Below are 20180 nucleotides of genomic sequence, written 5' to 3'. Positions count from 1 at the left end.
AAAGTTTATGATATTCGGAAACCGAGCAAAGGAGGAAGAGATAATATTATCTATAGAGGGAGTATTAATTGAAAGAGTGACAGAATTGCGTTTTCTGGGTGTAATAGTGGATGACAAGTTAACATGGAAACCTCATATTGAACATCTTAAAAAAAAGTTGGCTAAAAGTATTTATATCCTGGGTAATGTAAGATATATATTAGATTACAAGACAATGAGAATATTATATTTTTCATTGTTTCTACCCTATCTGAGTTATTGTGTTGAAGTATGGGGGAATACATACGTGACTAATATGAAACCATTATATTTATTACAGAAGAGAGCGATTCGAATTATGCATAATGTTAAATATAGAGAACACACTAATAGTTTGTTTATAAAATCGAAATGATTAAAACTAGAAGATATAGTGAAATTACAGACATTAATTATTATGTTTAGGGCAAAAAATAAAACACTACCTCTTAAGTTACAAAGTTTATTTGTATTGTGTTCAGAAAATGGGGACGGCAGAAGGAAGTTTTACTTTAAGCATCGGTTTGCTCGAACCACACAAAAGCAAATGTGTCCAACAGTCATAGGCATAAGAAACTGGAATTCTCTCGATGATCATCTTAAGTGTTGTACAAATGTTTCTCACTTTAAAATCTGCTATAAGAATAAAATGATAAACCAATATGAAGAAGTTGAAAATAACAGAATTTAATTGTAGAAAAAATTATCCTTTTAGTTTGATATTTAGTGGTATTGCTCATTGTTGAGTATATTGTTCTGTTTGTTTTGTTTTGTTTTGTTATGTGCAGAATATTGTCAGAGTGTAATTTTGGTTGCCTACTTGTATTGTCACAGATAGGGGCAGGTGTCAATAAGAATTTATTCTTCTTCCTGCTCCTTTTCATGCATGGAAACAGTGTTACTTTAATTGTAAGGAAGGTTGTGTATGGGAAATGAATTACTGCTGTACCATGTGTGAAACAAAAAAATAAAAAATGAAAAATGAAAAAATGGTTTAGTCACTTCTTATTGTTGCAGACAGTGAAGGCGTTGCATGGAAACTCTGATTTTCTTGCTGCTTTTTGCATGCACCGCTCGAGCGGTGACAGGCATTGAAGATTTTTGGCCAAGTGTGGATCGCTGTGCATTCGACGTGTGACACGTGGTGTTGGTTTTTAATACATTCCCCGCAGCACCAGTGCAGACTGTAGGCCACCACTTGATGAAGCCAACAGAACCACATCATCTGCAAAACGCAGAGATGAGATTCTGAGGCTACCAAAGTAGAAGTTTTACCACCTGGCTACGGCTCAAGATCAGTGACAAAGGCAGTTCTGGTGGAGTCCACCACAAACAAATCCTGCTTACTGCTGGCATTGCAGACCAAGCTCCTGCAGTGGTTATACAGGGATCGTGGCAACAGGCCAGAGACCACATACTCCTGAAGCACCCCCACGGGATACCCCAACGGGCTCAGCCGAAGGCTTTTTCCAGGTCCACAAAACACATGTAGACTGGTTAGGCACGCACCCTCAAATATTCTTGACAGGAAAAGAGCTGTCTAAGGACAGTCTAAGGTTCGACTAATCGATGAACTCTCCTGTCCAGCCCCCTGGCATAGACCTTCTCAGGAAGGCAAAGGAGCGTGATCCCCCTGTTGCTGCCCCCCCTTTTAAAGATGGGCATCACCACCCCAGATCTCCAAGCAAGTTTTCAAAACTTCACTGTTGTTTAAACAGTTTCTTTACTTACCTCACGACATTATTATAAAGACCGGAGTGCTGGTCTGTTATGCTGCTGCCCATATGTTTAGCAAGTGATGCAAGAGCCCATCTGCAGCAGTGTTGTGTGATGCTGTGTATCAGCAAGGTGAAAGCTCTGCATTTGCTCTGAACACACTATCAGTCAAGACAAAGCAGGAAATCAGAGAACTCAAATCTTATTTTCGGATTGGTGTAGAGCAGTTACGCATTGCTAAACATTCGAAGTGGCACGTTGGTGCTTTGTGTTTGTGTCCTGGTCATCATTCACGTAACAAAATGGAGAACAGAAAACAGAAGGAGACGGCAGAGATCTGCCATTGTTGTGTAAAACCTGCTACTTCAGTAAACTAATCTGCTAAATCTTTAAGGGACTTCACCGCAGTATAAAAGCAGGCAAACAGTGACCTCGAGTGACCTCTCTGCTCTTGAATAAAGTTTGTAAGAGTAAACATTCCCGGTACAGAGGATGGAAAACCAGCTATTATCAGAAACACTGCTGCTGTGGGAAATGTTGCACTGTTTGAATATTTTTAGAACTTTTTTCTTCCTGCAAAATATATTGTTTGATGTTTCTTATGTAATATGGGTTTGCACAAACAAAGCTGATTTAAGGTGACGAGCTAAAGTCTCACCCATCTTAAACAAAACACTCATCCACTTGGTAGTAGGCAACCAGCAGAGAGCTATTTTAGGAAAAGTATGTTTGGAGTTCAACTAAAAAAGGCTTTATTTAGATTGCCTGAGAATGTGCCTGTGCTTCATTCGTACTCGGAATCTTCCTCTTGACCTGCAAGTGAGGGGAACGGGGGTAAAGATGAAAAGATGGATCTCACCTGTATCTCTCCTCCATCTTTACAGCTGTGCACCACGGTGTATTCACTACAATATTTCTGAGTGATCCAATCACACTTGAATATTTGCTTAAGTCACTCAAATTATAAACCACTCAGAGATTTCACTCAATCACTCAGAGATAGAGTTATGTGCGAAAGCCTCAAGGTGTTAGCATTCTTATCTAGACTGACCTAGATTCATCCTGCAGCAGGCGACAAAAGAAAAGATCCTGCCATAAAAGAACAAGAAGATAAAGGAGTCCTGTAACAAACAGACCACAGAGCCCTGATCTGAGTGTCTGGGATTAAATGAAGACAGCAGAGACACTGAGATAGCCCGAACCTACAGAAGAACTGTAACCACGAGTTCTTTAGATACATAGTAGCTCCACACACTGTCCAACTCACATCATTTTACTGAAGAGTTTTCAGGGCAGTTTTAGACTCTCAAGCTTTGCAGTGGTGTATATTGGCCCATTGCAGACATAGAGTTAACATAAGTTGAGTAGTAGCAGGATCAAAAAAACATCAAAAGAAATATTGACACACAAACAAAAATGTTTTCTGTGTAAGTTGTTATCACTGTACAGGAGTGATAAGTGATAAAACTGTGAAAGACACCATTACTGATGGTGTGAACTCTGTTTTACATCATCGTTTAGTTAGGTTAGCATACAGTAAATATGTAAACCAGGCTTTTTGGTCAAAAAGCCAGCCAAAGCTAAACAGTTGGCTTCAGGACAGAATCACCGCTTGGTTATAAAAACAAGCTATGCAATACTCAAGCACGTTCAAATGTGATGCCAAACAGCCCTAAACAATCATACATATGTAAACAAGTAGGAGTCATACTGAGCAAGGGGTCCTGTAGAGTCAAGCAGCGTTTTCACTGTAAGTTATCTTATTATCATTATTATATTATAAAAACCCCAGTATCGATCAGGCTTTAGTAGCGTTCTCTCTAATGTAATATTTTAACAGTCAAAAGTAACACTTGTAAAAGTGGAAACATTTTTATCACACTGATCATACAAAAATTCAAAATCAGCATGGTAACAGTGTAGCAAACATTCTGTTGAATCACATAAGAAGTTTTCATCTTTTGTGGTGAATATTTATTTATTATTTGCCATATGAAGAGATAAATCAACAGTTTTGTCTGTGTATATTTGGGCTTTCCCCTCACACAACAAACAGTGGGCGCTGCTTCTCCCTGCACCGGGTTTGTTCCTGTTAAGAGGGGGTTCTTTCTCCCCACTGTCTGTTCTCGCTCTAATATTGTAGGGCCTTTACAATATAATAGCAGCTCCAGGTGACTGCTGTGATGTCGTTCTATATAAATACAAAAAATCTGTTTTTCTGATAAATACTCTTAAGACTGTACTAATTATTTTATTCCCATAGTTCAGAGTTATTTTGGATGGGCAGTTAACATTCTGCTATTTTATAAATAGGGAGACTAACAAAAGCCTGAATACAGAACAGCAGGTCAGCTGAAGTCAGCAGCTCACTGTCGATGAAGTGTGTCCAGGTGTGGAAACGCCTTCAAAGTTAAATATTGCCTCAGGCTCAACTGTTACACACGAGAACAAAACAATACGAGAGTAATCTCAGCGCGCAAACACACACAGCAGGGAAAAAGCAGGAGAAAATTAGCACTCATGTTCCTGCCACATGTGGAAATCCCTCCCCTCAGCAGCACGCATAGGAAACAACAGATCCCAAGCAGCTACTTGTTCAAATGATGAGCTTTAATGTAAACACTGACTCAACAAACAGCCGCTCGCTGCTTACTGCACACACTGAGGCTGTGCAGACTTTGTTACTCATCAGGGAGCAACTGACAGATTTGTACGTAACATAAAAAGGTGTTGATGTAGACTGACGACAGAACGTAGTACTCTTTATAATATTACAGACAAGTTTCAATATGTTCAGACATTAAAGTGTTGTGCACCTTCTAGCTTTTAACGATCTGTTGTCTGCTACAGTTTAAACACTATTACAGTCTCATTTACCATGACATCATAGTTTGAACGTTCATAAAAATCCATTCTTCGACCTGACAAACAGCTCACCGCGATCCAGAACTGGATTCAATAGGAACCGAACTGGCCAAGAAATGGTGATCTCACACAGTCTGACTGCACAGGGATTGGAAAAGAATCAAAATATTTAGTGCAGTGAGATAAATAAGAAGAGGTCAAAATGCAAACATTCACAGCGATGATTATTTCCTGTCACAAAACTTCAAACTGTGTCTTGGACAGATCAGAGAGGGAAAGAAGTGTGTCTCGTGACTAAGTGGGAGGCATAGCAGCATGTTAGGTAGAGCAACACTCCTCCAATCACCATCTCAGTCACATGCAGCAAAACTGTCACTGCCATTAAACCACAGTAAAAACCTAGAATACTGAGACAAGTTGAGCCGAACTGACTCAGGTGACCAATGGAAAAGGTCCTATTAGTGCCCAGGATGGGAGGCTTGCCTTGGGAAGGACATCAAGCAAAAAATCTTTGCTAAATCAAACGTGGATTTTCAATAAGATTCAACACTGGATCAGTTGGAGCAGGTCAACAAGGTGTCAGTGTGCTATTATAAACCAAACCATGTGTGACTGAAGTGCAGACTTTCAGATTTCATTTAAAGGGTTATACAAATATATTACATTGACTGCAGCCATTTATTCAAAGCTGTCCATTTTCAGAGGCCGGTGTAAGGGAAGAAGGCCATCACTAGGCTGAAACAGTAAAATAAACCTATCGAAGAGCTGGACAAAACTTTAGGAGTAGCCATATTCTTAAGAAGAATGGATGCACTGGCTACCTCAATAACAACAAAAGGCCTGGAAGACCACAGAAGACAACTAAACTGTGTGAGGACAGAATTAAATGGTTAAGAAAAACAACTTCACAACCTTTTTTGGAGACGTAGACATATTGTCACACTTTATGAAAAGAAATGCAAAGGGTTCATAAGAAGGTGAAAACAATCAGTTACACTGAAGAAGAAGAAGAAGGCCAGATCAGACTTAGGTCCAGGTCACTAGTGTTTATTGATGGTGTGACTGCAGATACAAACAGCAGGATGGATTCTGCAGTGTCCAGGGTTCACTGGTCAGATTCAGCCAAATGCTACAAATGATCTGATAACTCTTCACGGTGCTGATGCATAATGACTCAAAGCAAAAGCAACCCAAGAGTTTCTCAAGGCAAAGAAATGGGATATTTTTCAATGGCCAAGTCAGTCACCTGGTCTCAACCCAACAAAGCATGCTTTTCAAAATGCTGAATACAAACGTGAAGTTGGTTGCAGGAAAGTCATCAACCCCCTGCCGTTGTTGATTAACCCTCATAGTCTTACTAATAGACATAATAAATAAGACATCTTAGAGAAACTGTAAGAAGTTAACACAGACACAGAGGAGGATTTAGTTTTTGCCCCAATGACTTCACTTAATTTTATAACACTTTAAAAGAAAAAAAAAGCTATTTCAACATGGCTGCTCACAGGGCAGACTTTGAAATCATTAAGGCTGTTTCACATTTCCACCAGGGCATCGCTTTAAAAGAGTAGGGTAGAAAATAAGCACACTTTCTGAATCTTAAATGACTGAACGAAGTGACAGTAGAAATGGCTGTAGACAATACTTATGGCTACTCTGGATAAGACATCCCTTATTGATTGGAACAGAAGGGGCCATACTGAGCATTAACTCAGTGTCAGTATCAGGAGGATGCAGCACTCTGGGGTCAGGGTTCAAAGCTCTCTGGCTAACTACCGAGCCACCTAGCTGCTACCAACTGCTAATGCTATGTAAACTTGTAAAAAAAAAACGTAGGACAAGTGCATTTTCTCAGTGTTTGCAGTGCAGTATGATGTCACAGTGACACTTGTTGAGTAGTCAGAGTGGGAAATACAAGCCATAAGTGTCAGTGTTTTCACAAATATAGCTTCCTTTGAAAATATTAAAACATAAAAAGCCACTAAAAATAGCAGCATATAAGTATAGTTCACAGAGAGTTTGTTTTAGCTCACACTGAAATGCTCTCCTGTGTCCACTGACATGAGAGAAATCTGATCAGATATGAAAACACACATTTATGATCTCCTGTCAAGCACCTGTAAAACATCGCAGAGGACTAATAACAACAAGACTTCTTTTTCACTTTAGTCAACATGTGCCATTACAGGGACTGAATCCAACATCTAAGTTTGGCGTGTCTGCAGGGTGACGATGCTGCAGCACTGGGATCTATCTGCAACGCAGGGCGCTCTTAAATGCATCACCTGCTATCAATGAGATAAATCATCCTGTCAGCGGACTCCTGAGGAATTTTCAGTCAGTGTAGTTGAATTTAAATTGCTGTTGACAATCGTTTTCTGTGTTTGCATGAAAAGCCAATGCCAGTCTGCAGCTGGCAGCCTCATGAAATCACATCATCAGATTAAAGCTGGAATGCTGCTTATCAGACAGGCCACTCTTGAGGCTGACACCTCTGGCTGCCTGAACTTGTTGCTTGAACAAAAAAACTGGGGGTGTGATTCTTACCATAGTTAATTACTGTCACATTCCACCAAACAGCAGTCTGGTTTGATCTCCTCCAGCTTAGCATTGGCCTGGAAACCTGACTCACATTCCTGCCATGACAAAGACCCCCACACCTCACTGCCTCATGCATAACACAGTCTGAGAGAATGCGCCAAGCACACCGGGAATGCTCACCTTACCCACTTCCAAGGTTTGCCAGGGGCTAATTTACTGCAATATGTGCCTGGCCCTGCCCCTGCCTTTCTACAAAGCCTTGGCCAGACCTTCAAACCTAACATGCCACGGCTGAGATAATTGGGCAATCGGACAAAGTTGCTTCCAGGATTCGTTAACTGCTCGCTATGTGATAGATTTAAACACAACAGAATAAGTGTGGGAGAGGGGGATGTAAACTGAAAGGGGGAGCTAACAAGTTCCACATGGTTTTGGTGGATGAGATAAGTGTGCCATATTTGTGACTCAAAGGCAGCAGGCTGGCAGAGATAAAGAGCGATTGGCCTTCACGCTTGCCTTTTCATTTCTCCTCCTCTGCCTTCAGATGAGAGACGGATTGTGTTTCAGGCAGCTGTAAACCTGGAATGCCTACATACTGGTCACTGCTGCTCGCTTCTCTCGGTTTCTAATTAGTTTGTCTCATTTGAGGCTGACAGTAAACTGCAAGCAGGCCTGTCTTTGTAGGTCATTACGCTCCTCTGGTGTGGGGGGGAGCAAGAAATCAGAGCAGGCTGGATTTTCTTTATCCAGCAACTTGGTCTCTGGATAGATGAACAGCCCTAAGTTCAGCCAAGAGGGAGCCACAGCAGTCATCACGGCCCCTCACTGAGGTATTCGATGGAGATACACACCAAGTGGAATGCTGGCCTGGAATGCCAAGCGAATTTTATTGATTTCGATCCACTGATAACACTCGAAAGCCGAGGCGTGAGACTCAAGGCTGGTGCCGCTTTGAAGGCCGACTGTAGAGGCCACTTCCAGATCTTAAGCAGACCTTTAAACAAGGCCAAGACATTGGATATGTACCCCTCTCCTCAGGGCAATAACTTTCAAACTTGTGCTGCATTTATAAGAATGAAGTCATAGAACAAAACAGTTTGAAATGTCAGGGCGCTCCGAGCCAACAACCACTGTTAAACGCAGTCTTTCAGATCCGTTACTTTTACTTTTATTGGAAAAACACCACCACACTTTGCACTTGCAACAGAATCCTGCACAAACACATTTGTCTCAATTACTTGACAGATATTTTTTCTTTAACTGGACAAGTGTGTATATAAATTAGTTTTTTCGCCCTGAACGTGATCATTTGAACAGCAACATCGTTCCAGAAACAAGTCTCTGAACTCGTCAGCCTTCTTGAAATGCCTCCAGGCGCTTTTACTTGGAAGCATCATCGATATGACATTTGCATTTTGATGTATCGGGCTTTGATAAAGCTTACAGTTAGCAGCGGATCGGCTGCCTCTTCACCATGCCTGCTGTTGGCAGACTTCCCATGATGCACTGAATATGTGTTCTTTTCTACCTCACTCGTGTCACCTTTGCACTAACATTACATTTGCGTTTACTTTCGCCCAAAGTTTGTCTTCATTTTTTTATGGTCTTCTTTCTCTTCTCTTTCCCATCACTCCAACCAGTCATGACAGATGGCTGCCCCTTACAGTGCCTGTTCTGGTGCCCTCTTCCTGTTAAAAGGAGTTCGTCCTCCCCACCATTGCCAAACGCTGCTCACAGAGGAATCATGTGATTTCTTGTGGTTTTCTTTTGAATAGTGTTGTCAGGCATCTCTCAGGTTTCTATTGTAGAAGGGCTGTAGATAAGTGTACTTTTTTCTTGTATCTGTGGGATGAGCAAACGTGCTGTTCATGTTGGCATATGCTCATTAATAAAACTGTAATCTGGTATGCATGTGAAGCATAATCTATGTGAGGGGGGAAATGTTGAAACCTTATTTTTCAGCAAAGTTGAAAATTTTTTATTAGGTTTGAGATGTAAGGCTTCAAAAAACAAACAAAAACAAACAAACACTCAGATTTGTTGGCAGGGGGTTTAAGAGAACATGATTCTGTATGAGAGATCTCATGCAGTCTATTTCAGGTTGGAAAAGTCGGCTTTAAAGCAACAAGTCAGTTATTGTTTGACTCAATAAAAGCAACATAATCAGAGCCACTGAACAGAACAAATTAAGGTCAGTTCATCCCAGGAAGTACCGGTATCAAGAATTTACTTTCTTTAAATTTTCCTTTTTTGTATTTGATTGTTTTTGGGATAATTTTGAAGGTGTAAACAAGTAAAATAAAACATTTATCCTTCGCTCCCGTTTAGTGACTGTGGGCCAGGAGGGAGTTGGCTTTCTTTGCTGTGACAATGAGCAGCGCTCCTGTTTCCGGGACCTTGTTGAAAACTCTGAGACGAGAGTTAAAGCCAAAACACATCGTTATGACGGGAAGTGGAGCTCAAGCACACGCCCAGTTTGCATGACAAGACAGGAGTCAGCCAAAAGCCATGCTGGGAGCATATGTAGTAAATATGGATACAAAATGTATAGCAAACACATGGAGTAAATGCAGTGGGTACAACACTTTGGTTCACTTCAGAGTCACCATAGGTTATCCCAGTTAGTGATAAACTAGCTAAAATGTGTCTGTGTGTTTAGCAGGTGGACCTTTATAACAGGCAAAGTGGGAAACATGAGATCTGGACTCACCAAACTGCAGCCCCATTGCGGTCCTGTGGTGAGAACAGTGACTGAGTTTCCTCTTTGCAGTGACCTGTATGATGACATAAACACAACAAGAGAAACTCATCTAAAACTCCTGTTTGTCACAGCCCACCAGTGTGGTTATAGTGCCATGTTAATGTCATTTTGTTGGGAATTTTCAAGCCCCGGTGGAGTCCACCCTGACCGTAAGTCCCAGCCAGAGACTGAGTAAAGGCCAGTTCAAACCACTCGTGAGGTGCTAAGAAGAGGACACTGACTCAGAACAGGAATATTCTGAGAAAAATCATTACCTCCCACAGCCTCAGCATGCTGTAGCAAGACTGACCGATCAGAATCCACCGAGTCAGAATCACAATCCACTAAGCTGTCCTTGGACCATCTGAAGGAGGACTCGCTGAAATCATGACCAGCATCCAAGTGTCGTTTCTTTGTTTGGATGGGTAGCAGCTAGAGCTGGGCGATAGAATGATAATGATATGTATTGCGAAATAACTTTTTCTCGATAGAAAAATTAAACTATTGCGATAGGCCTCATCTCTCTTGTCCTCTTAAAAGAAAAAAAAAGAACAGCCAATCCAAATTAAGTAGCGCAGAGCCGAACCAATCACAGCCGCAGCGTCACGTCACGTGACTTGTTACGTACAGCACAAGCGCCAAGGCGCACATGTGTATTTGTTTTTGCAGCCGTGCAGCCCGGGTAATGAAGGAAAGGAGTTTGCCAACTAGAGAAAAATCAACCGAGAGCGTGAGCGAAGGTTACCGAAGAAAAAACAGATGATGGTTCCAATGCCGGAGAGCTTGTCGAACAGAAGGGCCACAGAAGTTCCGTAGTGTGAAGGTATTTCGGCTATTTCAAGTCTGACAAAAAACAGAGTAGCGCACTGTAAATTGTGCCGAAAGCAAGTCTGGAAATACAATAAAGCGGTGCATGCTCAATCTCTGACTGAAAGCGCTGATTCGTCATTCGGCTTTTGTCAGACTAAAGTAACTGTTAAAACTGTTTGAAAAGCTAAGCTATACAACAAGGAGAGATTGAGAATTTCCTTTTAGTTCTCAGTTTATTTGATATTGACAAAAGTTAGTCAATTTTGTCTGTTCTTCTGTAAAACGACCTAAGATTTATTTTTAGAATTAATATTTTGTTTCTAAGTGGAATTGACAATTTAATAGTCTGCTTTGTTTGTTCTATTTTGAAACTTGAACGCTTTAGCGGCTGCCTTTTGTGTAGTTTGCAATGTTTGCCTTTATCTGAAACTGAAGTCTCATGTTCCTTAAGTACATCTGCCCTGTTGAACTTATTATGGGAAATAAATATTTTAATCAAAACAAGCTGCTGATTATTTCACATTTTACTTGTGAGCAACGGCACATTTAAATCTTACAAATATAGTTATTTGGCTTATATCGTGATATATATCGTTATCGCCTGAAATGAAAAAAACATATCATGATATGAAAAAATCTTATATCGCCCAGCTCTAGGTGCAGCTTTTTCCTTTTTTGGGACGTTAACAATTGCACTGCCCCCCCACACCCAACCATGAGCTCTGATAATCCTTCAAACAAATGTTTAGAACCTGTGTGATTATTGAAGCACGAGGTCAGGCTGAGCAAGGACAATTACACAACACATCACACACAGTGAATGGATGGTTACACAGGCAGAAGACATACATCAAAGCAGCGCTTCACATCTGTCCTGTACTAATAATAAAGTGGATTTTTATTAAAACACTGATGAAATACTTTGTGTGAAGACTGTGTGTGAGACGGCCATACAAGGCCAAGTTATTATACAACTTATGAAACCAAACAGATCAGGCATGCCAACGCACAGAGGACACTGGTTCATTCTGCATAAAAAGTATGAAGATTGTTTTTGAGGTTATAAAGTCAACAGGTGAGCAGCACTGCCACGTTTGACAAAATATATCTGAAAAAGATTTCTAATGACCATTCTGCAGTCATCCAACAGGAAAAATGTAAACAGGAAGATGACATGTTAACACTCTGGAGTATGTTTAAATGAGCTACCAGGAAAAATGGATCATCAGACGCGGCACACACAAGGAGGCGCTGAATCAAAACCTTCAGACGGAGGTTTTACATGGTGGGACCAAAAAAGGCTTCAGCATCCAGACATCCTGTGTGTGTGTGTGCGTGTGTGTGTGTGTGTGTGTGTGCATGTGTGTGTGTGTGTCCGTGTCCAGTAAGTGTATAGCTGAGTCATTCCAGTCATACTGTACATACACCAACTGTTTTTCTGTAGTCAGCTGCAGCTTCACCCATTCATGTCCTGGGTAAAGGTTCATTTTTACAAAGGTACGCTGTAAAAATGCAGCTACTTACTCAACACAGTATCGACCCAACATAACAACCAAGGCAGGAAAAAGCTGTCACCAAATATCACTCACAAGTGCTATAGAGAGGAAATGTCTGGGAATTTGTATAGAACAACATCAGAGACCGGTAAGTAGAAAATGGTCTGGTGCTGATGAGAGGAACCACAGTACCTGTGCTAAATCTAACTCCTGTCTATTTATGCAGAGAGAGAGGTCACGCATCTTGTGTCTCGAACACATGATTGAACAGCCATGGTACACAGTCATGCCCAGACGTTTTGTTTGATACTTCAGTTTTTACAATATAGTGAAGAATACTCAAGTCACCCTGAGGCAACATTTGTTGTGATTTAGTGCTATAGAAATAAAATTCAACTGAATAAGTTCAAAAACTGTTGGCAAAGATGTTGGCACTGCTAAAACCTTTGATCACATCGATATGTCCTATGTCTGCTTTGGTGCATATAAGATCAAATGTGGCGGTTCATAACTCCATCGAGTTTGACGAGATCCCCGACACCACTGACTGAAATATAACCCCAAACCATGAGGGAGCCTCCACCGTGTCTCACAGACAGCTGTAGACACTCACTGCTGTGCCTCTCTCATGACCTCCCAGGTTGGACGTAGCGGTGTTACTGTAAGCTGTCCTGGATAAACAGCACAAATTGTGCAATAACAACCGTGTTAATCAAACCCGCAGAAACATCACTGCTCGACGCTCAGTCATTTTAAAAAGAACCAGGGACACGCGCTCACTGCTGGTAAAGCGGTTCAGTCAGAGGAACGGAAGAGGCGAGTCCGATCGTCATAATTAAGTAGAAAGATGTGGCTGGAATTGCAACACATGCCTCGAGCACATTTTCATTCTTCCCTCACTGACTTCAAACGTCATGCCTTACAGCAGAGTAAGCGTTAGTACAGAAGAAGTCTGTAATAACAAAGATTTGATTACGCAAGCTTAATACCAGTAAACCTTAGCACTTTCAAAACTTCACACAAACAGCATGCTAAACCTGCAAAATTACATTAAGCTGGAAGAGCTCTGAAAACAGCAAATAAATGGCATCTTGGTTTAGGCACAAGCCAGACAAAGTTAAAGGTGCCAAAGCGTCTACAGCAGCTGAGAATAAGATGTGTGACAAAAACTCTGACCGCACCATCTTTCACAGCAGCTGGTGACAATGGTCTTTATTTATGAACCAGCTCTCCATCTGCTCCAGGGCCTGGTTAGAGTAGCCCCATGTCACAGCGCAATGTGTAAGAAACATCACTGCTGCCAGCTCAAGTCCAGGACAGTGGACTCTGGTTGTCCCTGAGCAGCACACGTGAGGTCAAGACTGAGTTAGTATTTAAATGTAAATAACTCTTTGATTTACTCTCCATCAGAAAGGCTTACTGTTTTGTTTTTTGTTTCTTGTTGGAAATTATAGTAAAACTTTGTTTATGTATGTAATATATGCAGGACCTTTTCTCCTCAGCTATGACATTTATGGTATAAGTACTGCAGCATGCACTCAGGATAAAGCAGCGATTTATTAGGACATCAAATTAATGGCGAACATGACTGAGTGCAGTTTATTGGTGTGGCCGTCCATTACAGTCCCAGTTTCTGGCCCACTGGGAAAATTAACCACACACCCCTGACACAGTATACTGTGCATAGTTCAGATGTCAATTTCCAGTATTACCTTTTGCTGCTGGTAATTAACAAGTGTTGGTTAAAAAGAAACCTGTGTTGTTGCATCATCATTGCTGTTGCAGGAAGGTGTGAGCCAGTTTTTTATAATGAAACAGAAAGAGATGCTGGGACCCACAGTTAACGAGCAATTAAACAATCCTTCATGCCTCATTGCTTTGTTCAAACAACTGTAGGAGAGCAAAGGCAGCACAGAAAAGATTTATAATGATAAAGTATCAATTAGATAAAGGCACAATTACAGGATCTCTGTATATAGCAGAGATGACAATAAAGTTTACTTTGACGTTGTTTTTAATTGAAATCAGTAGAGTGGGGGGTCATGTGCATATGATTTCAATTATATGTGTCTTCAAATTTTAACATGCTTTCACTTTCTTAAAAGTTAAAGATGAATGAAAGGAAGCTTTGATTTCCACTCTCAGACCTCAGCGTAACCTTTTCACTGACACACAGTGAACAGTGAGCTGATCAGACTGAACCTGTATCAGGGTCCAAGGCTACTCTGGATGTTTCAGAAGAAACTAAAGTTGTAAGAATCACGTTCTGTATAACTTTTGAGACAAATGTATATCTTTTTACTTTGAGATAAAAAAGGTGACAAGTCGCTCTGTCTGTGAAAAAAAGAAAACCTGATGTCTAACAGTGAAAACAGAAACCAGCTGGGACATTATTATATATTATAATTTAATTCTATCTAGAATATGAAAAATCAGCACACAAAGACACATTGTGCATTTACTGCACCCTTTCAGTCCGTTGTCACACAGTGTGACAGGATGACATTAGTCACACAGCTCTATCTGATGAAGACTTGAAGATCTCATATCTACTATCATATCTACTCATTGCAGGAAACTGAAAGCAGTCCCAGCGCAGAACAGATCACAGCGATTCTCACAGGTGGCTTCATCGCTTTACGTGAAAGTAAGGTGAGGTCATCTCCTCAGCCTGTAAAGTCCTTCAGCGAGCTCGACTGTGCACGTGAAGTTTTGGGCCCTTTCATAGTGTCTTTGGAGAAACTTGTTCACCCTTCACAAGGTCTCAACATCTGAGAATCACATCCATGGCTATGGCCAGCTATATTGCATTTTTGTTTATCACAAACTTTATCTACAGTAAACGACTCGTGTTTGGACACCATAAACCTTTCTCAAAGTTGCTAGCATCCACACGTCCAATGTTTTCATGGACACATACGTGATCGATGTCAGTGCACACTAGTCGCTATCACCTGCCAGGGGACAAAGGTCCATTCTCTTTCTGTACCTGTTATGTGTCAAGGGAAGTGTGGCCCGTGAGTCAGTGGATTAGTATCCCTGTTAGCCCTGCCCTTGTTTGTTAAAGGTTAAAGCTGTCTCACTGTGAAAATGACCCCACCAGCACCCACGTGCCCTCCTGTATCTTCTGTAGTCTGAGGAATGAATGTATAAGAACAGTTTCCATGAGGCTGGTAAAGCAGGTGACCCCATCTAGATAACATTTGTAGAGTTGTGTCTCTGCCAGTGCTCTAGCTGTGCTGCTTTACATGACCAAGCCTATATAGTTCTGGTGGTTGACTTCTGCACGTGCTTGGCATGAACACAGGAAAAATAAAAAATCAGTCTATTACTTACTGCCAATCTCTCTTGGGAAAAATCGAGCCTCAACATTTATGTTTCTTTTTTCCATAAACCTTGTTATGGAGGTCAGCTATGGGGGGATATTTTCCATGTTTGTCTGCAGAGGCAGTTGGGCAGGGCTCAGGCACTCTGGCACACAACATGGAAAACCTTTCAAAAGAAGCCAACATAAACGCTCCATCCCAGAGCGAACTGATTACTATTATATTAGCTGCCAGTCTGAGAACGAACCCGAGAGAACCCATTTGGTTTTATCCCCACAGCATCACTGTCTCTGTCATAGTCATGGCCAACAAATTTAAGATGTTTCAGTTGCCTCAATCCAAACTAACAGAGTTGCTTGTCTGCACATATAGAACTGGGTAACATTTACACTAACATCACCCTTAAAATCCATGTACTGGCTACATCAGAACAGTACAGTACATCACAGCATGCTAGATGTCATGCCACACTGCTCGAGAGCTGTCTGCCCTATCGGACATACTACAGTTATAGATTATCAGTACTGCAAAGACTCACCATCTACTCTGTGAGCAGTAGTGAAACTGAGAAGTCAAACACAAATTGGAAACAATGAGTGTCTGCAATCTGCTAACGACCAAAGCCATCGCAAGGAGATTTTTGGTACAACTGACAGCAGCTATTCACCCACTACACTGGGAATACACATTTTTCCCCCCCAACATCCAGTGGTTGCCAACCAGTCTGTAGGCCTGCGCAACCTGACTAATGCTGCAACGACTCATGCTCATAGACATGAGTGGAGGCAGGCTCCACCACACTGACTGTGTCACATTTGTGTGGGCGCTGAGGGCACGGGTACTCCGAAATGATAGGTGTCGCACCTTTAAGGAAAACTACCACATCAGCGGTGTTAAAGGTGTAAAAGTTGAAACTAGAAACCAAAAAACCTCCAACCAAAATGAAGATCGCAGAACAATCCTCGCCAAGACCAGGGCAATCACCAATGATCGCAATGCATGGAAACGAGTTGTGAAGGAAATTCAACAACCATTGGCACCCACAGCAGCGTGTGGGCTTAGGAGTCGATCCAGGTCTAACACCAGCTAGGGATCAAAGAAGAAGAGAAGAGAGAAGAACAAAAAAGCCACATGCACATCCTGAAAGTTGCATCTTTTCAAGGTGCTGCAGCATAATATGGGAATCTCTGAGCTCCTGCATTGATGTGTCACTGAAAAGGTGGGAAAAACTGACAGAATCACACACCTGTGTCTTCAACCTGGCCTAGTCAGCCGCAGCACCTGCACCTGGTTACAAAAGCTGAGAGATGGACAACCACCTGAACTGTACCAGTGCATGGAAGGTCACTTTTAGCTTGTACAGCCAAGGGCAACAACAGCAGGTGTAACGGGCTCGCTAGCCCCGTTTAGGCCACACTCTTACCTTTTACTCATTTATTTCACTTAATGTTTAAGTCATTAACTGTATTGTACATAAAATGGTTATAATACTGCCAAAGATAATCATGAAGCAGCCTTAGATGTTCACTTTATAAACTTTGGCCAACGCGGTTGGGATTTACAGCGGGCCTACATTGTGACCCATCTAAGTTAGCTCCGCTCCGAAAGCTTCTCAGTCAGATTTATTCATCACTTGCAGAGTTGTGATAGTTTTGTATTTTTTCCATTGATTTATTTTATTTTAGTTCAGTTTTCATCAGTACACGTACCTATTACATATAAAAAGTATATCGTATAATAAAATCCATATGGAAAGTGATTACAACGTTTCTATTCCCGAGGGAGAGCTAACAGTTTGGGGCACGCTGCTGCCATCTTGTGGTGTAATGATAAAACTGTCCGCAGGGCGCTTTAAACCTACGTTAATGAAGCTCCTAATATCACATCTTTGTCGTAGCTTCTCACACTCAAGTGGTTAGAACCGAGTAATAATCAGTGTGTTTAAAGACGAAGCGCCGTTTAATATTTCTCTGCTTACTGCTAAGCTAAGGTATGCTAAAGAGTCCAACCAGACAAGTCGTCCTAGCAGCAAACGCTGAGCAGCACCAATGGTTCCGGGCCCGTTCCTGCAGTGTGAGCTATTCAGGGTCTAACGGCAGGATAAAAAAGACACACCACCGTCTGAGGCTGCTCTCGGGGGACCCTCTTCATCATCAGCTGAAAGCTTCCTCTTCAGTGTCGCTTGTCTCTTCGGTTTCTCTGAAAGACCACCGGAGGGTTGGAATTCTCCGCTTTCATTCATTTTAAATAAAATAAGCTGGGACTTTAGTTTATGTCTTACTGAAAAAGAAGAATAACAATAAGTCTAACTACAAGAGTAAAGGGATTTCACTGTTTTTGAATATGGCGGAAATCCAAAAATCGACCAATGAAATGACGTCTCTCGGAAGGGGCGGGGCTAGAGTGGTTCAGAAAAATCGAGCATTATAATCAAGAGTGTGACTTTGAGTCCTAATATATAATAAATAAATCAATGTTTAAAACATATCTGTGTATGACTGAGACTCTGAAATATCCTTGAATCTAATTCTGAATCAGAAAGTATTCAGTATTTGTTTTTCAGTGATTTCATTAATCTGGATCGTACCTATAATCAGGGGTCATCACATGTATTTTCATATACAATGGGCTCCTTATTATTAATATTATTATTATCATTACAAATGAAAATATCGATCTAACAATAAAATACTTTCTTGCTTCAGTTTAGGATTCGTCTTATAAACACGAGGGGCTTGTGTAGGTGTCAGACCCCAAAGTGTAATAAAAATCCCTCAGATCCAATGTTCTCCTCCCCCTGCTCCACTGTGGGTTTAGTGTCCTCCTGTTTTGTTTGAATTTGTACATACACCAGTCTGAGACTTCGGTCTCAGCCCACACTGAGGGTTGGGGTTTCTCACCTGAGACGTGCTTTACTGTCTTCATCTTCACAGAGGTTCACGCTGTCTCAGTGAAACACTATGAGGAAAAGGAGTTGGCCGGTCTGATTCTAGTTTGGTGTAGAAGCACAGTTTTCGTCAGTTTTCAGTCATATTTAAAGCAGATTCTCATAAAAACTAAACTTTGGACCCCCACTGAGAAAATAATCTGAAGCTTGTTTTTTCTTTTGTTTTTTAACTTTATTACTTTTGCATTGTTGCTCAAACTTTATTTACAGTACATATAAACATCAGCATTGGTGATTATAGTCCTGATCACAGTAAACAATACTGTACTTAGCACTTACCTCTAAAGCTTTGAAAAATACTTAAAACTGAATTTAAAAAAATGTATTCATCCATGTGTTTACTTTCCCAATAATGTATCCGACTCAGGTCCAGCCAATCCATCCAAAGGGTAATCCAAGTAATCTTGGTTTCCAGCACCCTCTAGTGGTATCTTGTGAGAACTGCAACGTTGAGCAGTTGTAGAAAGGTCAAACACCACAGCTCAGTTTAAGAATTGGCAAAGGCAAAGCTGATTTATTAGTGACAGACTGATTATATTAATGAGGGTGTAATCCACGAGCGTCCTCTAAGCTTTCTGCGTTGCTGTCTTCTTTCTTTGACGACCCACAGAAGCAGTGATCCACAGTTTTATAACCGATTTCAAATGGTGCTAGAAGGCTTCAGCAGGCTCTAAGCATCAGAAGAAATCAGTTATCTTTTAGTGGCAACAGAAGAAGAGGAGGAGAGGAAGAAGGGGCATTCGTGTACTGTCCTCCTAACGCTCACTCACTGCCGAAGCTGCTGTCCTGCTCTCCCCAAGAACACTGATTTCAAATGGTGCTAGACAAGAGCAGCACACATCTAAACCACCATGTGAAACCAGCTTCTTGGAGAAGACGTTTGGTCACCACAGCTGCAGCGGTGAGATGAACTGCAGATCTCCGCCCTGATCTGTGCTTCGCCACTACATGCACCAACAAAGAGAGATAACTGCAGCTGATAGCAGAGTTTTTACACACAAACAGGAAGCTAACCACAGCGTTTGTTGCCACTGAAGGTTAACAGCTAGTAGTTATATACATTTTGAATGTAAGCAATTTTATTCAGACATGTTATAACGCAAAGCCAATACAATTGTAGGAAAGTCCCAACACTTACCTCTCAGGACGGATCAGAAGCACTGACCATAATATTTAGTCATTTCTTGGGTCACAAGTAAGCAGTGATTTAAAGAAGGCTCGTTATGTTGTAGGAAAATGAAAAAAACCCCAAAAACTCATTCACCTTCTAATAGAAAGAAGATTAAAAGATCAATAAGTCAGATGTTGATCCAGAGTGCAGTGCTGTGTCAGACGGCTTCACATGGACAAAACGACTCGATGATTAAATTTGATTCAACACATTTTAAACCAAAGGCTGGTGAGTGTGGGAGAACAGTGTCACATTATTTTGCTCTAAAACTGCAGTTTAGAGATTCTATAGACCAAAGTTTGGTTTCAACACTTCTTCTTTGTCCTTTGGTGAAACAGTTCAATGTTAAACCAAAGTGTGCTTTACACTAACTGAGACAGGAATTTGACCCCAGCCGAGGATGCTCTGCACAGCAAAGATTCCATATTTACTGTCACATTATTACATTTTCACTCCACAACTATGAGCAAAAACAAAGGAAATGTAATGGTATCATTATCAAATCTACAGAAGCAAGGGAACTACACTGAAAATCCTATAACCATGTACA

At 41.2% G+C, this 20180-nt stretch overlaps 1 protein-coding gene across 2 annotated transcripts in view; it reads right to left on the bottom strand.

Annotated features, from left to right (window-relative positions):
- net1 (neuroepithelial cell transforming 1) overlaps window positions 1-17773 on the bottom strand; it is a 39040-nt gene extending 21267 nt beyond the window's left edge. The window contains exons 1-2 of one of the 2 annotated variants that reach the window (XM_039601412.1): window positions 17628-17773; window positions 9851-9914 (exon numbers count right to left, since the gene is read on the bottom strand). In XM_039601412.1, coding sequence (XP_039457346.1) covers window positions 9851-9914; window positions 17628-17754 — 191 coding nt within the window. In that variant the 5' untranslated portion in view covers window positions 17755-17773. The remainder of the gene's footprint in view (window positions 1-9850; window positions 9915-17627) is intronic. The other variant, XM_039601413.1, reaches the window with a different exon arrangement.
- Between the last annotated feature and the right edge of the window lie 2407 nt (window positions 17774-20180).

Source organism: Oreochromis aureus, linkage group 17 (assembly GCF_013358895.1).
Source record: "Oreochromis aureus strain Israel breed Guangdong linkage group 17, ZZ_aureus, whole genome shotgun sequence".
In the NCBI taxonomy this organism is placed as follows: domain Eukaryota; kingdom Metazoa; phylum Chordata; class Actinopteri; order Cichliformes; family Cichlidae; genus Oreochromis; species Oreochromis aureus.
The sequence above is the reverse complement of the archived record's forward strand: the minus strand, read 5'-3'. Positions and strand labels throughout refer to the sequence as shown.